Raw genomic sequence first — 19,443 nt, forward strand, 5'->3', positions numbered from 1 at the left:
AGGTTTTGTCTCTCTGTTTGCTGCCAACCAGCTTTTTTTCCATCCATGCTATCCTCTACTCCATAAGCTTTTCCTTTCCATAATAACCCACAATTAGCACCTTTTTAAATGCCTTCTGGAAATCCAAGTATAGACCATTGATTGGAGCTTTGGTGGGACAGTGGAAGTATCTTTATCTCCAAGTCAGGAGTCCTTGGGTCAAGTCCCAGAGGTGTTTCAAAGCTCGCCTGAGGAGGCTGATTAAAAATATCTAGGCCATCTCCTCCTGCACACATTAGAGAACTCCAGTAAGTTGCTTAAAAATTATTTCCCTTTGATTTCCCTCTTTCTAATTAAGTTTAATTTTCCTAGTTGTGTAGCTGTAACTTTTTAAGTAATTTAGTCACAGGATGTTGGCAAGATCAGTACTTATTGCCCATCCTAAATGCCCAGAGGGCAGTTAAGGGTCAAACGCATTGCTGAATTAGTTAGGCTTTTCCAACAATCGATAATGGATTCATGCTCATCATTAGACTGTTAATTCTAGATCCTTTATTTAATTCAAATTCTGCCATGACAGAATTTGAACCCGGGTCCCCAGAACATTAGCCAAGTTTCTGGATAAATAGCCCAGCAATAAGACCACTGCCTGCCCGTATAATTTCTTTATAGATTGATTCGAACACCTTCCCAAAGGCCCACATCAACCGGTCTATAGTTTCCTGCTGGCTGAATGCCTTCCTTCTTGAATGGGGGTTTTCTTCTCTTGTGGGATTAGCAGGGGTGTCAAGGGGGTAAGAGTGGGCAGGAGGCTTTAAGAGCTTAACCCCTTTCCTACCAGCTGGGGGCAATTGGAGGCCCCTCAATGAAGCAGGCAACATCCAATACCATATTCATTAATTATAGTATGGTGCTGTGTTTAATTCCTCAGGAAAACAAGCCCCAAAATAATTATATTCCACCACCTCACCCAGGATTGCCTTGTTTCCAACCGATTCATACCATCTTACGTTAACTTGTACCGAAGGGGCAGCTAGGACGTGGTTCTACTCTCTCATAATCCAGAGGCTAATGCTGCGGGGCCATTCAACCCCACTATGGTGTGGAGGTGCCACCGCTGGGCTGGGGTGGACACGGTCAGAAGTCACGCGACACCAGGTTATGGTCCAACAGGTTTGTTTGAAATCACAAGTTTTCGGAGCCTCAGTCCCTTGTCAGATTATTTCGCCTGAAGAAGGAGCGAGGTTCCAAAAACTTGTGACTTCAGATAAACCTGTTGGACTAATAACCTGGTGTCGCGTGACTTCTGACCGAATCCCACCACAGCAATTGGTGGAGTTTAAATCCAACGGACAAATCTACAGTTGAAAGCGAGGTCGATATTTTCTCTTTCTTTTTACTTGAAGTGTGGGCATGGACGACTTTAAAACTCACCCCCTGTCCATTGGAAGAGTGAGGAGCGACAGATCAGCCAGGATTGTATTGAGTGTCAGACCATGCTCGAGGGGCTGAATGGCCCACTCCCATTCTCTTTTTTAAGACTGTGTTACCAGGTTCCAATCAGGCAGTTAAGTGGTGACATGGCGGGCAAGTTGACCTATCAAATGAGGTGGTTCAGAGGTCCTGCCCCATCCAAAACTGCCGGTCAGCTGGAGGATAGCCACTGGGAATGGCAGAGCCTTGTTGGGGTATAGGTACTTCTGATGGGGACTGTGAGGAGAGGGTGGGGATGGGTCAGTTGAGCGGGGGGGGGGGGGGCGGTGGTTAGAGTCAAGCACAGGGGATGCATAGTTTTCAGGACCCACCAACCTCGTCTTCCGCTCCTCCCCAACCCCAAACAAAAAAAATGAAACCCCAGGTAAACAGGGATGGCCTGTTTTCCCAAGTAGGAGGGCAGTCCGTTTCCTTGCTGTCTGAGGTGATAGAATCAGGCTCGTCGTTAATTGACCATTTATTTGGTGATGGGTCAGGAAGGCCACAGCAAACCATCCCTGCCCCAGGTTGCTGAGCTGTTGGGAATTGAAGGAGTATTTCAGCCATACCAGCCCATCCAATTGTTTGCCCTTCCCACCACTTCTAGGAGGTGAATCTCACTGATGGTGACTGTGACCAATCTCATGAGTTGTCCTAAGGACACACCTCGCTTGCTAAAGCCCTAGAGGGAGCAAAGTCAGCCATCTGATCTGGCTTACATGTAACTTCAGACCCGCAGCAATGGGGCTGACTCTGAGCCGGTCTTTGAAATGGCTGAGCAAACCATTACAGTTAGAGCTACAAATGCCAAATACCGCTCACGCTCGGATGTTGAACAGTTTTTCCTCCGCCTCCGTGCTTACTTCTTCGACCATGAATCTAACCCTCCCTCTACTGACCCTTTCTCCCGCCTCCAACACACCCCCTCCTCCTGGGCACCACCCCAAGGACTCCTACCCTCCCTTGACCTCTTCATCTCCAACTGCTGCCGAGACATCAACCGCCTCAACCTCTCCACCCCTCTCACCCACTCCAACCTCTCCCCCGCAGAACGGGCAGCCCTCCTCTCCAACCCCAACCTCACCATCAAACCCGCACACAAGGGTGGCGCAGTGGTAGTATGGCGCACTGACCTCTACATCGCTGAGGCCAGACGCCAACTCCCCGACGCCTCCTCCTACCGCCCCCGGATCATGACCCCACCCCGACCACCAAACCATCATCTCCCAAACCATCCACAATCTCATCACTTCAGGTGACCTCCCACCCACATCCTGCAACCTCATCATTCCCCAACTCCGCACCGCCTGCTTCTATATCCTTCCCAAATTCCACAAACCTGACTGCCCTGATCAACTCATCGTCTCCGCCTGCTCCTGCCCCACCGAACTCATCTCGACTCCATTTTCTCCCCATCTACGTCCGTGACACCACCCACGCCCTCCACCTCCTCCAAAACTTCCAATTCCCCAGTCCCCAACACCTCATTTTCACCATGGACATCCAGTCCCTGTACACCTGTATTCCCCATGCAGATGGCCTAAAGGTCCTCTGCTTCTTCCTGTGTCGCAGGCCCGACCAGTCCCCCTCCACTGACACCCTCATCCACTCAGCCGAACTCATCCTCACCCTCAACAACTTCCCTTTCGATTCCTCCCACTTCCGACAGACAAAGGGGGTGGCCATGGGTACCCGCATGGGCCCAAGCTATGCCTGCCTCTTTGTAGGTTACATGGAACAATCCCTCTTCCAAAGCTACACTGGTACCGTACCCCACCTCTTCCTCCATTACATCAATGGCTGTATCGGTGCCACCTCGAGCTCCCACGAGGAGCTCGAACAGTTCGTCCACTTTACCAACACCTTCCACCCCAACCTTACGTTTACCTGGGCCATCTCCAACACATCCCTGTCCTTCCTGAACCTCTCTGTCTCTATCTCTGGCATCCACCTGGAAACCGAATTCCATTTCAAGTCCATTGACTCCCACAGCTACCTAGAATACCCCTCCTCCCACCCACCTTCCTGCAAAAATTCCATCCCCTGTTCCCAATTCCTTTGCCTCCACCGCATCCCAAGATGAGGCATTCCATTCCTGGACGTTCTAGATATCCTCGTTTTTCAAGACTGCAACACCCACAGTGGTCGAAAACTCCCTCGACCACATCTCTCACATTTCCCACAACTCATCCCTCACACCCACTCCCCGCAATAACAGCCAAAACAGAATCCCCCTCGTCCTCACATACCACCCCACCAACCTCCAGATCCAACACATCATCCTCCGACACTTGCGCCATCTACAATCTGACCCCACCACCAAAGACATTTTTCCCTCTCCACCCTTATCTGCCTTCCGGACAGCTGTCTCCAAGACTCCCTTGTCCTCTCCACACTCCCCTCCAACCCTACTACACCCGGCACCTTCCCCTGCAACCACAGGAAGTGCTACACCTGCCCCTATACCTCCCCCTCACCCCAAGAAAACCTTCCACATTAAACAGATGTTCACCTGCACATCCGCTAATGTGGTCCATTGTATCCGCTGTTCCCATTGTGGCCTCCTGTATATCGGGGAGACTAAGCAGAGGCTTGGGGACTGCTTTGTGGAATACCTACACTCGGTTCACAATAAACAACTGCACCTCCCAGTCACGAGCCACTTCAACTACCCTCCCATTCCTCAGACGACATGTCCATCATGGGCCTCCTGCAGTGCCACAACGATGCCACCCGAAGGTTGCAGGAACAGCAACTCATATTCCACTTGGGAACCCTGCAGCCCAATGGTATCAATGTGGACTTCACAAGCTTCAAAATCTCCCTGCCCCCACCCGCATCCCAAAACCATCCTAACTCGTCCCCGCCTCCCTAACCTGTCCATCACTTCTCCCACCTATCCACTCCTCCCACTTCAATCCCCATCCCCAACCTACCAGCCTCATCCCCGCCTCCTTGACCTGTCCGTCTTCCCTTGACTGACCAACTCCCACTCTAATTCCCCACCTACACTCACCTTTACTGGCTCCATCCCCATCTCTTTGACCTGTCTGTTGTGCCGGGTTGTCTCCTCTCCACCTATCTGCTCCTTTATCCATCTTCTATCTGCCTCCCCCTCCCTCTCTATTTATTTCAGAATCCCCTTCCCCTCCCCCATTTCTGAAGAAGGGGCCCGACCTGAAACGTCAGCTTTCCTGCTCCTCTGATGCTGCTTGGCCCGCTGTGTTCACCCAGCTCTACACCTGTGTTATCTCAGAGTCTCCAGCGTCGTCAGTCCCTCCTCTGACGAGCATTGCCCAGATTCCACCAAGAGATAAAGATTAAAACAGAGCCTGCTATGCTACACTTTACTGTATTTCACCACAGTAGTGTCTGCATGAGCTCTTCCACTGCTATGTATTTCATACTAAATATTATAATTTATATTTCATATGTCTGGCCTTCAAGTGGAAATATCTTCTCTACATCTGCCCTATCAAACCCTTTTGTTATCTCAAAGACCCCCTACTGGATGATGCTTCTCACATTTTAACCCTGTTTCTCAGTCTGTACACCCTACAAGCATCTCTAAAATTACTTACACTGCATCCTTGTGGGTATTGCACACCTTTCTCATAAAATTGCTTGAGGTCATCGTTGTTTCAAAAACATTGTCTCGGGATACAATTCTGCATTCAGTCCTGGTCGCCACATGACAGGAAGGATGTGGAAGCTTTGGAGAGGGTGCAGAAGAGGTTTACCAGGATGCTGCCTGGATTAGAGGGGATGAGTTACAAGGAGAGGCTAGAAAAACTCGGGATGTTTTCTCTGGAGCGGCGCCGGCTAAGGGGAGACTTGATAGAAGTCTATAAAATTATGAGATGCATTGATAGGGCCTGACGGTCAGAATCTTTTCGCCAGAGTTGAAATGTCTAAATGTGGGGGGCATATATTTAAGGTAAGAGGGGGCAAATTCAAAGGAGATGTGAGGGGCATGTGTTTTACGCAGGGAGGGGTGAGAGTCTGGTACACGTGCCGGGTTGGTGCTTGAAGCAGACGCGATAGGGGCATTTAAGAGACTTTTAGATCAGTACATGAATATGCAAGGAATGGAAGGATATGGTCCATTGGCAGGAAAAAGGGATTATTTAATTTGGCGTCATGTTTGGCACAACATGGTGGGCCGAAAGACCTGTTCCTGTGCTGTCCTGTTCTCTGATATAATATCAATAATTATTGTGAACAGTCATGAGAAAAATAAATTGAATTGTATCTCATTGTAAAACCTCTTACCTAGGGTTCCACATTTAACATTTTTCATATTCTGTAAAACTGCAGCATAATATTTGGGCAGCTTGGTGGCTCAGTTATGAGCACTACAGCCTCACAGCGCCAGGGACCCGGGTTTGATTCCCACCTCAGGTGACTGTCTGTGTGGAGTTTGCACGTTCTCCCCGTGTCTGCGTGGGTTTTCTCTGGGTGCTCCAGTTTCCTCCCACAGTCCAAAGCTGTGCAGGTTAGGTGGATGGGCCATGCTAAATTGCCCGTAGTGTTCAGGGGTGTTTGGGTTATAGGGAGATGGGTCTGGGTGGGATGCTTCAAGGGGCAGTGTGGACTTATTGGGCCGAAGGGCCTGTTTCCACACTATAGGGAATCTAATCAAATATCTTGGAGCTTCCCTGCAGATTTTCAATGTTTGAACGCCTTTGCTTTTAAAGATGCGCTTGTTTATAAATTGCTGGGTTAAGACCTGAACCTCCAGCCCAGAGAATATTTTGATGGAAATATATCGTGTTGCAGTAATCACTTTGTACCACAAGAGGATGCCTTGGCTCAGCTGTTGACACTTTACCCACACCTAACACTTCTGATCACTTGCAGAGGCTTATCATCCAACACTCCACTTACGCCATTTGTATGATTTTTTTTATCTCTCTGCCCTTGATGCTTCTGCCCATAAATTCTGTGACTGTGTGCTACCCTTTCACTTCACCTTACGCAGAGGCTACGCTCCAAAAGCTTGTTATTTCAATTAAACCTGGTGTTGTGTGACTTCTGACTTGGGTCTGGTTGCTCAAAGAATGACCGGTGACAGACAGGAATCATGTGCCGTATTTGTTAGGCATTCCTGGGAATGTTGACTTCTAAACCTGCAGCAATAATAAATATGCTGGACATTCTTTTTATGGTAAATATCTTTTACGCCGAGCTGATCTATACATTGCAATTCCCCTGGCTGTAAGCCTGATTTTTTTTTGGTTTGCTCTAACGCAGTTTCTCTTTGTTGTATCCCTATAGCGTCAGTGACCCCTGCTGCATCACCGAAAGGGCCAAGCCCAGCAAGGCAGCTTCCCAGCAACTTGAGACTTCTGCAGAACCCTCTGATTTCAGGCTTTAACCCAGAGGGTATCTATGTATAACTAGATAATGCCTCCCGCTGGCGAAACCATCTAGAGTGGCTCAAAGGGATCTTTCTCCCCATTGCTTTTTGCAAGAGTGTGATCGATACGCACTTTGTGCAATGAGTCTGTCCATCCTGTGTGCCTTTTACAGTAGCTGCCTCTACCCCAAAGGACAGGAGTCACATAACCGCTGAGCTGCTGATGCTGTTGGAGGGTAGGGAGAGACATTGGCGAGTGCAGTGGTCGCTGGACAAAGGGCAAGAACATCTGTGCAAAATGGGCTGCCTTCCAGGGGCATGTTGGTTCAGTTTTTGCTTCAGCCTTGCAATATATCAAAAGAGGTTAGGGTGGAGAGTCAGGAACATCATGCAAGGCACACTGCTGGATCGGTGAATCCACCTGAAGTTTGTTTAAAACTCTTTCGGTCTCTCCACCTCGTGAGGAAGTCGCCTAGAATTAAAAGCTTAAAAATTCCTGTCTGTATTCACAAACTGGACCTGACTTCTTTCTCGCTGAGTTCCCTGAGTGTGCGTTACAGAACAAACATTACTGTGATGGTGTCTGGGATGCTTTTAAAATCAAGCTTCCTTCGTGTGTAGTTGATTGGTACTGTGAAACAGCGAGCGAACTGTGTTTCTAAAGAATGAAGTTCAAAAATGGAAATTGAACCTGAGTTCCAAAATACCAAGCATCTAATCTGCTCCACAACATCTAAAAAAATTGCTGGGTTTTTGAATCTAAAGTTGTTGGGGTTTGGAATGCGAGGCTTGCGTTCTGCATCATTACCTCCTGAGATTTCCTAACGACGACTGATTTCTAGACTTCTGCTGTGATTGTTCTAACACATTTTGCCACTTCTGCCACGACCAGCCCTCAGGAGAAGGTCTGTCTGCAGACAATGGAAATTAGCTTGTGTCAAAATCTCTGCTGCGAACTCTCAGCAAGCAAGCTAGCGCATTAAAGCCGTTGGTTGGAAGCTCAGCTTGTAATGTTTGCAAAGTTCAGTAAACCAGTCAGGTGGCCCACAGGCCATGCTTATTAACAAACATTGACACACACAACGAAAAGAAATGTATATTTGATGTATTTCAGTGAATCTCAAGCAGATTGGGGCTCCGTAACTTGGGGATTTGGTGAGGCAAATGAGATTTGCCTGATTCCAGCTGTACAATGTATAACAAACAAAATGTTAAGATGGTATTTTTGGCTACTCTTCGGTAGATATTGGTATGTACAATTAATATAAGAAGCTGTTTAATGATGTTGCCTTTATATTATGCAAAGTGATCAAGATGGATAAATGCACAGACTGAACACGTGAGCTTCTTTCACTGTTTGGAACGACAATGCCTTGGCTGTCAAAACAATCATTTCTGTAAATCCTATTTATTATGTACTGTTACTCTGAATTATTCGAAAGGCTGATGTCACACTCTATAGTCTCAATAGCAAGCATGCAATTCGTGCTAAATCAATGCAAAGTGTTAATATTTCAGTATTATGAAGTGCAATGAAATGTACTGTAAAATGATTTTTATCACATTAAGTTGTAACATTTTACGTTTCAAGCTGCCTCATGCTGATATTCTGCTAATGTGAAAGGCAGAGAAGAATAAAGTTCATGCCGATCGGTTGATGATGAAGTGTGTAGATCTATATAACTTGTATTAAGTGTAATCCACACCTTAAATCTGCAGCTCAATGTTAAACCGACACATCCCCCCTCCACCACACCCCTGAATATTGCATGTTTTCTAATTGGTTGAAGACACCATTCGGCACATTGATCTGCTCTAACGAAAGGTATCAGTAACCATCACAACCAGATCTGATAGAAACATACAAAATTACGAAGGGAATGGATAAGATAGGAGCAGGGAGGTTGTTTTCACTGGTGGATGAAACTTGAAAATCAAGGGATGGTGATTACATTGTCTGTTATTGGAGCGGGTCACTGACTGGCATTTGTTGAGTGCAAGTGTTACTCGACACCTGTCAGCCCAAGCCTGGATCTTGTTGCATTTGTTCATGGGCTGCTTTGGTATCTGAGGAGTTGCGAATGGCGCTGAACATTGTGCAATCATTGGCGAACATGCCACTTCTGACCTTATGATGAAGGTCATTGATGAAGCAGCTGAAGATGTTTGGGCCTAGGACACTTATTTAAGATTAAATCCAGATACATTTTGTGCGTGTTTATAATGTTGGTACAGCCTCAAAATAAGGGGTCGCAGATTTAGGACTGAGTTGAGGAGGAACTTCTTCACGCATAGGATTGTGAATCTGTGGAATTCCCTGCCCAGTGAAACAGTTGAGGCTACCTCATTGAATGTTTTTAAGGCAAAGAGACAGATTTTTGAACAGTATAGGTTATAGTGAGCAGACAGGTAAATGGACCTGACACCTCAAAAAGATCAGCCACGATCTTACTGAAAGGTAGAGCAGGCTGAACAGGCCAGATGGTTACCTGTGGTCCTATTTCTTATGTTCTTATGCAACAGAGGGACCTGTTAAGATACATTGTCAGATTAGCGATGCAAATGTTTCCGTGGTTTCTGGGCTAATAATTCAGAAAACGAAGTCTCCACCATGGCTGACTGAGAATTTATCTTTGGATTTTAAGAGAGAAGTTGGACCCAAGATGCTAAAATGTAGCCATGCGTGATCTGTTGGACTGGCATAAAAATATTTCTGATAACATACATTCACTCAAGGAAAGGAGGTTGCCATCTTTCTCCATTTGGCCAAAGTGTGACTTTTGGCAAGGAACTAGTGTGGTTGACTCTTAAGTGGTCTCGCAAGTGCCTCAGATAGAATAGCTAGTGATGAATCAATAAATGTCAGTCTTGCTAGCAAGCATGTCTGCATCCCAAAAATGAGTCTTCTTTTTACTAAACTGCATTGAACCAATTACTTCACACTTGATTATTTCTTAACGCGAGCTACCATTTAATAGTCAAGTTTAAGTCATTTTTTTAAACTGGTGAGTATCCATTGCCATCTTGCACTCTGACTCCTTTAATGCGAGCATAAGCAACATTATAAACACGCACAAAATGTATCTGGATTTAATCTTAAATAAGTGTCCTAGGCCCAACCATCTTCAGCTGCTTCATCAATGACCTTCCACCCCCCCATCATAAGGTCAGAAGTGGCATGTTCGCTAATGATTGCATAATGTTCAGTGCCATTCGCAACTCCTCAGATACCAAAGCAGCCCATGAACAAATGCAACAAGATCCAGGCTTGGGCTGACGAGTGTTGAATAACTCTTGCACTCAACAAGTGCCAGGCAGGCCGTGACCATCTCCAGTGAGAGACAATCTGATCACCCTTGAGTTTCAATGGCATCACCATCATTGAGTCTATCACCGTCAATATCGTGGGATAACCATCGACCAGAAACTCACTTGGACTCACAAACCAAATACAACAGTGGGTCAGAAGTTAGGAATACTGTGGTGAGTAACTCACCTCCTGGCTCCCCAAAGCCTGAACATAATCTACAAGGTGCAAGTCAGGAGTGTGATGGGATACTCCCCATTTGCCTGGATGGGTGCAGCACCAACAGCACTCAAAAAGCTTGATATGATCCAGGATAAAGTAGCTGCTTGATTAGCACCACATCCACAAACATCCACTTGCTCCACCATCAATGCTCAGTCACAGTGGTGTATATTATCTCTTTCTAATTCATTGATAGGATTAGGGCATCACTGGCTAGGTGAGCTTTTATTGTCCAGGATGCACTGCATTTCAACAGCACCTTCCAATCTCTCAGACACTTGCACCCAGAAGGACAAGGGCAGCAGATGCATGGGAACACCACCCCCTGCAAGTTTGCCCCCAAGCCACTCACCATCCTGACTTAGAAATATATCACCGTTTGCTCATTGTCCCTGGGTGAAAATGCTGGAATGCCCTTCCTAAGGTGTGGTTGCACCTCCTGGACTGCACTTATTGATGGGCAATACAACCTGTGAATTGATAAATTGACAAAAGGAAAGCAGTCCGATAATCATGCTTATGCCACCTCCTTACACAAAGTGTCCAATTTAGCTCACTTCCCCTTGCTTTTTCTCCTAATCCTAAAAGTTTTATCTTTTCAAATACATATCCAATTTCCTTTTGGAAATTGCTGTTCAATTTGCTTCCACTATCATTTCAGGCAGTGCATTCCAGACTGTATACATCATTTGTCTCATGTAAGCTTATACCATGGAGCATTCAAGCTTACTAACACTAGCCTGTGACCTTTAATGACTGTAGATGACTGATATTATTCTGCTGTTTAATGGGGTGGGCTGCTTTTCGGCTAAAAACACAAGGGTTCAAGTAAACACTGACATGGACACAGCATGCCAGAAAGCAGTGCATTTGTGACTCGATGAATACAGAACCTCACCTCCAAGAGATGTAAAAACATTACATCAGAAGGAAGCACAAAGGAAGAAAGAGTGAAATGAATTAAAATTGGGTGTTAAGTCTCACAGCAAGTATGCAATACCTTTCATAAGCATACTCATGGTGTCATCAACATATTGTAGCATGTGATCTGATGGGCGGAATGTCTCAATCTCCATCTTACTCAGCCCTCTGACAGTTTGAAGTTGTGGGTGGTACAGGCAGGACAGTGGCTTAGTGATTAGCACGAACGCCTCACAGTGCCAGGGACCTAGATTCGATCCCAGCCTCGGGCGACTGTCTGTGTGGAGTTTGTGCATTCTCCCTGTGTCTGTGTGGATGTCCTCTGGGTGCTCTGGTTTCCTTCTGCAGTCTAAAGATGTACCAGTTAGGTGGATTGGCCAGGGGAAAATACAGCGATAAGAAAGGGTGGGGGGCTGGATCTGGGTGGAATGCTCTTCAGACGGTTGGCCCAGACTTCATGGGCTGCACGGCCTCTTTCTGCACCGTAATGATCCTAAACATGCAACAATTTACATCCTAATTGCTTGGCTTGAGCCCAAACACATACAGCTAAATATTATGGGTTCTTTATCTAATTGTGAGTTGCGCAAGTTTTTCCTGGAGTGTTTCCACCATGCCTTACCAAACTCACCTCATTAACTACCTCGTGTGGCTCTGTAGCATCATAGAATCTCTACAGTGTGGAAGCAGATCATTTCAGCCCAACGAGTCCACACTGACCCTTTCAAGAGGACCCCACCCATACCTGCACCCCCTACCCTACCACTGTAACCCTGCATTCCCCATGGCTAACCCACCCTAACCTGCACATCTTTGGACTGTGGGAAGAAATCAAAGCACCTGGAGGAAACCCGCACAGGCACAGGGAGAATATGCAAACTCCACGCAGGCAGTCACCCGAGGCTGGAATTGAACCCACGTCCCAAGTACTGTGAGGCAGCAGGGCTAACCACTGCACCACTGCGCCACCCCAAAGGCAGGGCAATGGTGAGGGTCAGGAAACTGGGAACCTGGCATATGCTGTGCATGCCCCATCCTCACAGGAGACAGGGCAATGCCAGGAGGAATCGCACGAAGTCCTCTCCCGTAGGAACAAAAACAGATATTGCTGGAAAAGCTCAGCAGGTCTGGCAGCATCTTGTAGAGAGAGATCAGAGTTGACGTTTTGGGGTCCAGTGACTGCTCCTCAGAACCTCTCCTGTCAGGACAGGCCAGAAGTGGCTACACCCAACCCTGAGGATGCTCCTCTCTCTGTATAACTCGCAGGCCCTAGGCATGTCAGGCTGGTCTGGGTACCAGGTCTCCTGGCCAAACCAGTGAGCTCTCCAGCTGGTAAACAGGCTCCTTGCTGAGACTGAATGGCAGAGACAGGAGAAAGAATTCCTACTGAAGGCATTTTGGTGACACGGGTCAATTTGGAACATAAGTGAGAGCTCTCACTGTTATCCAAGTCAGAGATTTTACAGCCCAACTATATGTTTGAGTCTTTGTGTAGCCCTGACTATAATGGTGGCATTTCCTCTCCATAGAACATTTTAAAGTTGCAGCATGATATGGTGGGTAGGTGTATTAACCATGGTAAATGCAAGCTTATGGCAATAAGGTAGGGGGTTGGGACTGGGTCTCGGTTGGATGCTGATTGGAGGGTCGGTTCAGATCTGATGGGCTGAATAGCCTCTTTCTGCACTGCAGGGCTTCGAGCCTGATGAAAGCCTGAAGCTCCTAACCTCTCCGCTACATGTCTGTGAGGCCCTGAATGTCCAGATCCTCTTCCTGTGCCCCCCTAGGCTTCACAACTCACCCACCCATTTACCTAAAACCACCTCTACCTACCTCCCCCAAACTCCCAGCCTATGAGGTGGCCATGCCAAGTGTGGTCATACAATGCCCATCCCTTGAGGCCCAGGGTGCTCCCGACTGCGGACAAACACTCCTCCTCCATTTCCCCTTCTCTAGCTGTCCCTCACCACGTCTCCCTTCACAAATACAGCCGCCCCCTTTGCAGTTGTCATCTCTCCTCCAAACCCCACCCACAACCCCAGAATTGGTTTGTGATCTTCCTTCCCACTATGGCAGATCATCTTTAACCTCCTCCATCCCCTTACCCCTTCGTTTCAATGACAGACTGACTGTGACCCCCATTCTCCCTCCCCAAGCTATCTAACCCCAAAGTCACAAGAAATGGGCAATAGCGAGTGCTCAGGTTCCTTAGTGATGCCAGTCATTCACCCTGACTACACTCACCCTGGCCCCCATGCCCCACCAGACTGGCCATTGTCGATTGTCAGAAACAAAACATCTGGCTCACTAATGCCCTTTAGGGAAGGAAATATGCCACCCAGTGGGTCTGGCCTACATGTGACTCCTGACCCACAGCAATGTGTTGTTTCTCAACTGGGCAATTAGGGATGCGCAATAAATGCTGGCCTGGCTAGTGCCACCCGCTTACAGTAATACAGCTTGGAAACAGACCTTTCGGTCCCATCACCCCAACCCAACCACAATGCCAAACTAAACTAGTCCCACCTGCCTACACTTGGCCCATTTCCATCCAAACATTTCACATTCATGTACTTATCCAAATGTCTTTTAAACATTGTAACTGTATCCTCATCCAACACTTCCTCAGGAAGTTCATTCCACACATGAACCATTCCCCTTGTAAAAAAAGAGTTGCCCCTTAAATCTTTATCCTCTCATTTTAAAAATATGACCCTGGTCTTGAAATGCCCCATCCTAGGGAAAAGAGACCTGCCATTTGCTTTATTTATACCCCTCATGCTTTTGTAAACTTCTGTAAGGTCACGTCTCCCATGAACAGAATAAAAAACACAAAAAGAAGCAAGGCAAACTGTTGTGGTTGTGTGACTATGCTCATCAGCACAGTAAGGCATGGCGGGGGCATGCTATGCAGGTTGGCACTAAATGAATGTTAAGAGGTGAGCGGACCTCTTCCAATCCATGACCTGGATCCCTGTCTACATGCAAAATGTCCTTGCAGCAACATTTCATCTCTGGTTATTAGAGCACACTGTGCTTTCTAATTAGCCTGTAAGTGCATCAGAGATGTGCCGCAATGGTCGTGAAGTGTTGGCAAATGCTGGATGCCAGCCACTGTGGGTGAGAAGTGAATGCAGTTGATGCTCTGAGATGCTGATTGACACAGAGGCTCCTCACAGTCAGCGGCTGGTCAATTTCTCCATGTATCCATTCTGAGTGCCACATCCCAGAGCAAGGAGTTGACCCTGACCATGTGTGGCAGACTGGTGCATTCCAACATCCAGGTCTACATGCTGAGGGACACACTAAAGCTTGGGGCACTACCAGGGAAAGACCATTATCTGAGGGCTTCCTGCTGAAGGTAAATGGGGGTCCGTGTTTGTGCCTCAAATGTATGTAATTATAATCTTGCATATGTCAGAGAGGTTTTAGTTTGCTTGAATAGAGTCAAACTCCAATGTTTGTTTGTTCCCTTGATACATTATTGTACAGAACTGAACTGCATTTGTGACTATGTATATATAAAAAGATATGTTTTATGAATAAAGTTTATGCTTGAAATTTAAAAAAACGTTCAGATTGCCACGTTGAGAATTCTTGACATCTAATTTCTTCAGCACGTTTTGGTGAGAAGCTGAGAATTGACAAGGAGAGGTGTGGCCTCAATAAGATGAATTGGTGACTTGCCTCTGCCAAGGGTGTGACTTGCTATGCCACCTGTCAGAAGAATAAATGATGCAGCAGGTTGTTCTGATGTCGAGAGTTCAGGCACGATTCTGTGACTAATCTCCGTCAGTGCTACAGCCCGCATTGTTCAGGTCTCTCACAGATTCTGCTCCAAAGTGCCTGTGATTGTAACGTAACTGCCAGGAACTGTACTGAATTCTCCCAGGATGTTTCAGTACCATGTTACCCCTTTTTCTACAACTAGTCTGTATCCAAGATAGGGGAGGCAATGGCTAGAGGTATTATTTGTATTATTATCGCTGACATCTGTTAATCTAGAGACCCAGATAATGTTCTGGGGACTGGGGTTTGAACCTTGCCACGGCAGATGGTGGAATTTGAATTCAGTAAATATCTGGAATTAGGAGTCTAATGGTGACCATGAATCTATTGCTCATGTCGGGAAAAACCCATCTGGTTCACTAATGCCCTTTACGGAAGGAAACTGCCAACCTTATCTGGTCTGGCCTACATATGACTCCAGACCCACAGCAATGTGCTTGACTCTTAACAGCCCTCTGGGCAATTAGGGATGGGCAATAAATGCTGCCTGGTCAGCGACGCCCTCATTCCATGAATATATAAAAAAAATTCCCGATCCGAAGCTGTAAACAGTTTAGTGCTCACTCAATTCATTATTTTCACACGTCCTATGATGCAACAGTGTATTTCATTAGCTGTAAAGCAGTTTAGCAAGTCCTGGGGTCATGGAAGGTGCTATATAAAGTCAGGTCTTTTCTTCTACCAAGGTCAGAATCCACAAGACACCACGTTATAGTCCAACAGATTTATTCGAAAACATCAGCTTTCGCAGCGTCTCACCTTCCTTGGGTGCTGGGGGAGCAGCGCTCCAAATGCTTGTGACTTTAAATAATCCTGTTGGACTATAACCTGGTGTTGTGCAACTTCTGACTTTGTCCATCCCAGTCCAACGCTGGGAGCTCCACACGATGGCTGTGGGACTGGGTATCACATAAAGACCAAAGGGGCGAGATTTCCTTCATTATCGGAACATGGGTGGTTTTACAACAACAATCAGATGGCTTCATGACGACTTTCACTGACATCAGCCTTTTTATTTTCATGTGTTTAAAAACTGAGTTTGAATTCTGAGATAGTATTGATGGCTGGAACTTACAATGTTTATGATAACACTGGCGTACAAATCTAGTAAGATACATCTATAATTTGGAACTTTTTATTCCTTTATTTTTCTGTTTTATTCCTATGACTTTGTATTTTTCTCATTAATTCCTAAGAATCTGTACTTAAGAATCTCTACCAAGGTTCCTTTGTACCTAAGATGGTGCCCTAAATGGCAAATTGTAAACTTTTCACATGTGAGTACATGTGAAAATAAAGCTAATGCTAGTTCTCATAAATGCGAGAGACCAAAACAGAGGGAGCACACTTTGCTGCACATTCTTGGTTCAACATTGGTTGGCAGTAACGAGCTAAACTCTCATTGTGTTACAAAGCTGAATAGCACAGGTGGTAAAGAATGTTTTTTTTACAGAGAGGTGACACTCGGGTTACGCTTCAATCACATTTCAATATAACTCATCCGGATGCAAAAACGTCTTCTCAGTCTCAGTACTATCGGATCAGGTGGCAGGGCATTTTGATCAGACAAAAGCAAGTGTAATCCTTGCCTTTAAAAATAGAAGCATCATGTACAAAAACTGGTTATGTTAAGGAAGTTATGCTAGACCCTCATAAAACATTTGTTAGGTCTCAGCTGGAGTATCGGCTCCAGATCTGGACATCACACCTTAGGAAGGATATCAACAAGATGGTGAGGGGGGTAGAGGAGATTATGTATGAATACACAAGTCTCGGCTGTTTGGAGGCAGGAAGGTCTTGTCCACACACTGCACTTGTTTCCACTTGACAAAACATGTGACAGACACCCCTTGATTTATTTGCCTGCCCAACCATCATGGTTTAAACGGCAAACAAAATTTGGCAGTTAACTGTCAGTCATTGCCTAACTGGTACAATCTCCATCACAACACCTCCACCGTTCAGCGTCCACTTGCCAATTATCAGCTCGTGCAGTGCAAAAGTTGTTTTCCCTTCATATTTGTATTTTTGCGAATTGTCTTGATGACTGTAAGATCAAAATGCGTCTGTTTTCAGTAAACAGCGCCCTTGCTGGCATAACAGTGTTCCTCGAAATCTTTATTCTTGAGTATCCTTGATTTTATCCATTTGACTATCGTTGGCTGTGCCTTATGTCCTTGAATTCCTTCCTTACAGCTCCCTGCCTCACTTTCTTTCTGTCTGACATTCCTTAAGGTTAACCTCTTTGACTAAGCTTTTGGTCACCTGCTCGAACATCTCCAAATGGACCTCAGAGTCACCTTCCTTTGTGCAATAGACATTTGATTATATCAGAGTTAAGCTAAGTTGTTTTAATGATACTGTGGATGAGGAACCAGGGTTGTGCAGAGAACTGGGAGTTTGTTCACCCTAAAACAGAGAAGGTTGAAGGTGCATGTAACAGAGATGGTGAAGAATCATACAATCCCTACAGCGTGGAAGCAGGTCATTCGGCACATCCAATCCAAACCAACCCTCCAAAGAGCATCGCACCCACTCCCACCCCCTACACTATAACCCTGCATTTCCCATGGCTAATCTACCTAACCTGCACACGTTTGGACTGGGGGAGGAAACTGGAGCACCCAGAGGAAACTCATGCAGTCATGGGGAGAAAGTGCAAACTCCACACAGATCCCAACCTGGGTCAAACCTGGGTCCCTGGCACTGTGAGGCAGCAGTGCTAACCACTGAGCCACTCAGATAGTCAGAAATATAGAGAAACCTGCCACTGGCAGGATGGGAGAGTGAGATCATCACAGGGGAGAGTGAGACCATTGCAGGGGGAGAGTGAACCCATCGCAGCGGGAGAATGAGACTATCACAGGGAGAGACTGAGACCATCACAGAGGGAGAGTGAGGCCATCACAGGGGGAGAGTAAGACCATTTGCAGGGGGAGAGTGAACCCATCACGGGGGAGAGTGAGACTATTGCATGAGAGAGTGAGAAAATTGCAGGGGAAGAGTGAGACAATTGCAGGAGAGAGTGAGACCATCGAGAGGGAGAGTGAGACCATCACAGGGGGAGAATGAGACCATTTGCAGGGGGAGAGTGAACCCATCGCAGGGGGAGAGTGAGACTATCATAGGGAAAGAGTGAACCCTGATGTGATGTCAGCAAGGTAGTCCCAGTGGCGAACGATGGCACCTGAGGATTGGCAACTTTATTGTTGATTGGATCCAGTGCTAGAGGGGGTGGATCAGTGGTGGAAGACCATCACAGCAACATCGAGAAGGTGGGCCACAGCAACAGACTCTGACATTGGTGGGCCTGGCGCAAGCGGGGGTGGTGGTCCAGCCGTGAAAGATGGTGCTCGGGGATCAGTGACTTTGATGTTAGTTGGGTTTGGCGTGGACGGCAGCGAAGTAGTTGCTCAGAACTTAAGTGTAGCTGGAGTTCTCTTTAAGCTGTATCTTCTCATTTTGCTTTTATTCATAAACCATCAAAATGGTGCCATGTTGTGGCAATGAATGAAAGTGTTTCACTGTATTTTATTGTATTTCTCACTGTAAAATACACGCGATAATAAAAATCATTCATTCGTTCACAGAACCCAAGATCAGAGACACAGAATTCCTGAAGGGGACTATCATAATTGCCTAGCGAGTGCTAGCCAGCAACAACTAGTTTTAAATGATGAATCATTAAGAACAGATGAGCTGTGTCTTGATGTTGAACAAACGAAATTCCTGAGTAAACAGGTTGACAGCAGCTGGGGAGAGGGGTCCTTCAGGACTGGAACAGAGGCACAATGGGCTGATTGGCCTCCCACTGTGTTGCCCATTTTCTATGAGTCATGCTTGCAACAAGTGGGAGAAGGTCTGCAGTGTTTACATGTTAAAAGCCGCCCCTCTGGTTGGAAAGCTGAGGGCTTCACTCTGCCTCACTGTTGCCCCCTTATGGACATGAGGCAGAAGCCAACAAGGCTGCCTCTGACCTGGATGCAATCCCCACCACGCCCCCCCAGCCCCTTATGGCCTGTGCCCACATGCTGTGGCTATGCACGGCTGCTGCCACATGACCAATCCAAAACAGTCCCACCAAACCACCCCCCCCACCTCCACTACCACCAAGAGGTTGGACCCAAGCAAAATGAGGCTTCTACGTGGCCCATCGCCCCTGGGCAGTGACAAAACATCAAGACCTTTGATGCCTCAGTCTGGGCGCATTGACTCGTGTTTAGCTCAAAGGCCGTTATCTGTTGTCTCGCACTTGGCTTTCAATTCTGGCAAGGGTCAGAACTGAAAAGGAAATGTCTTGCTGTCTCTGTCTGTCTGTCTATCATGAACCAGCCTTCCTTTACAATGGGAACGTATAGCTTTGGTTTACCAGAGCAACTGAAATCCTTCTTTG

General features: G+C 46.6%; 1 protein-coding gene across 7 annotated transcripts in view; it reads left to right on the forward strand.

The window, feature by feature from the left end:
• The window catches only part of rassf8b (Ras association domain family member 8b), a 99,198-nt gene extending 90,731 nt beyond the window's left edge, over positions 1–8,467 (forward strand). For all 7 annotated transcript variants that reach the window (XM_048554612.2, XM_048554614.2, XM_048554615.2 and 4 more), the window contains one exon: positions 6,730–8,467. In XM_048554612.2, coding sequence (XP_048410569.1) covers positions 6,730–6,851 — 122 coding nt within the window. In that variant the 3' untranslated portion in view covers positions 6,852–8,467. The remainder of the gene's footprint in view (positions 1–6,729) is intronic.
• Positions 8,468–19,443: the final 10,976 nt, after the last annotated feature.

This window comes from Stegostoma tigrinum, chromosome 25 (genome assembly GCF_030684315.1).
Source record: "Stegostoma tigrinum isolate sSteTig4 chromosome 25, sSteTig4.hap1, whole genome shotgun sequence".
Lineage (NCBI taxonomy): Eukaryota > Metazoa > Chordata > Chondrichthyes > Orectolobiformes > Stegostomatidae > Stegostoma > Stegostoma tigrinum.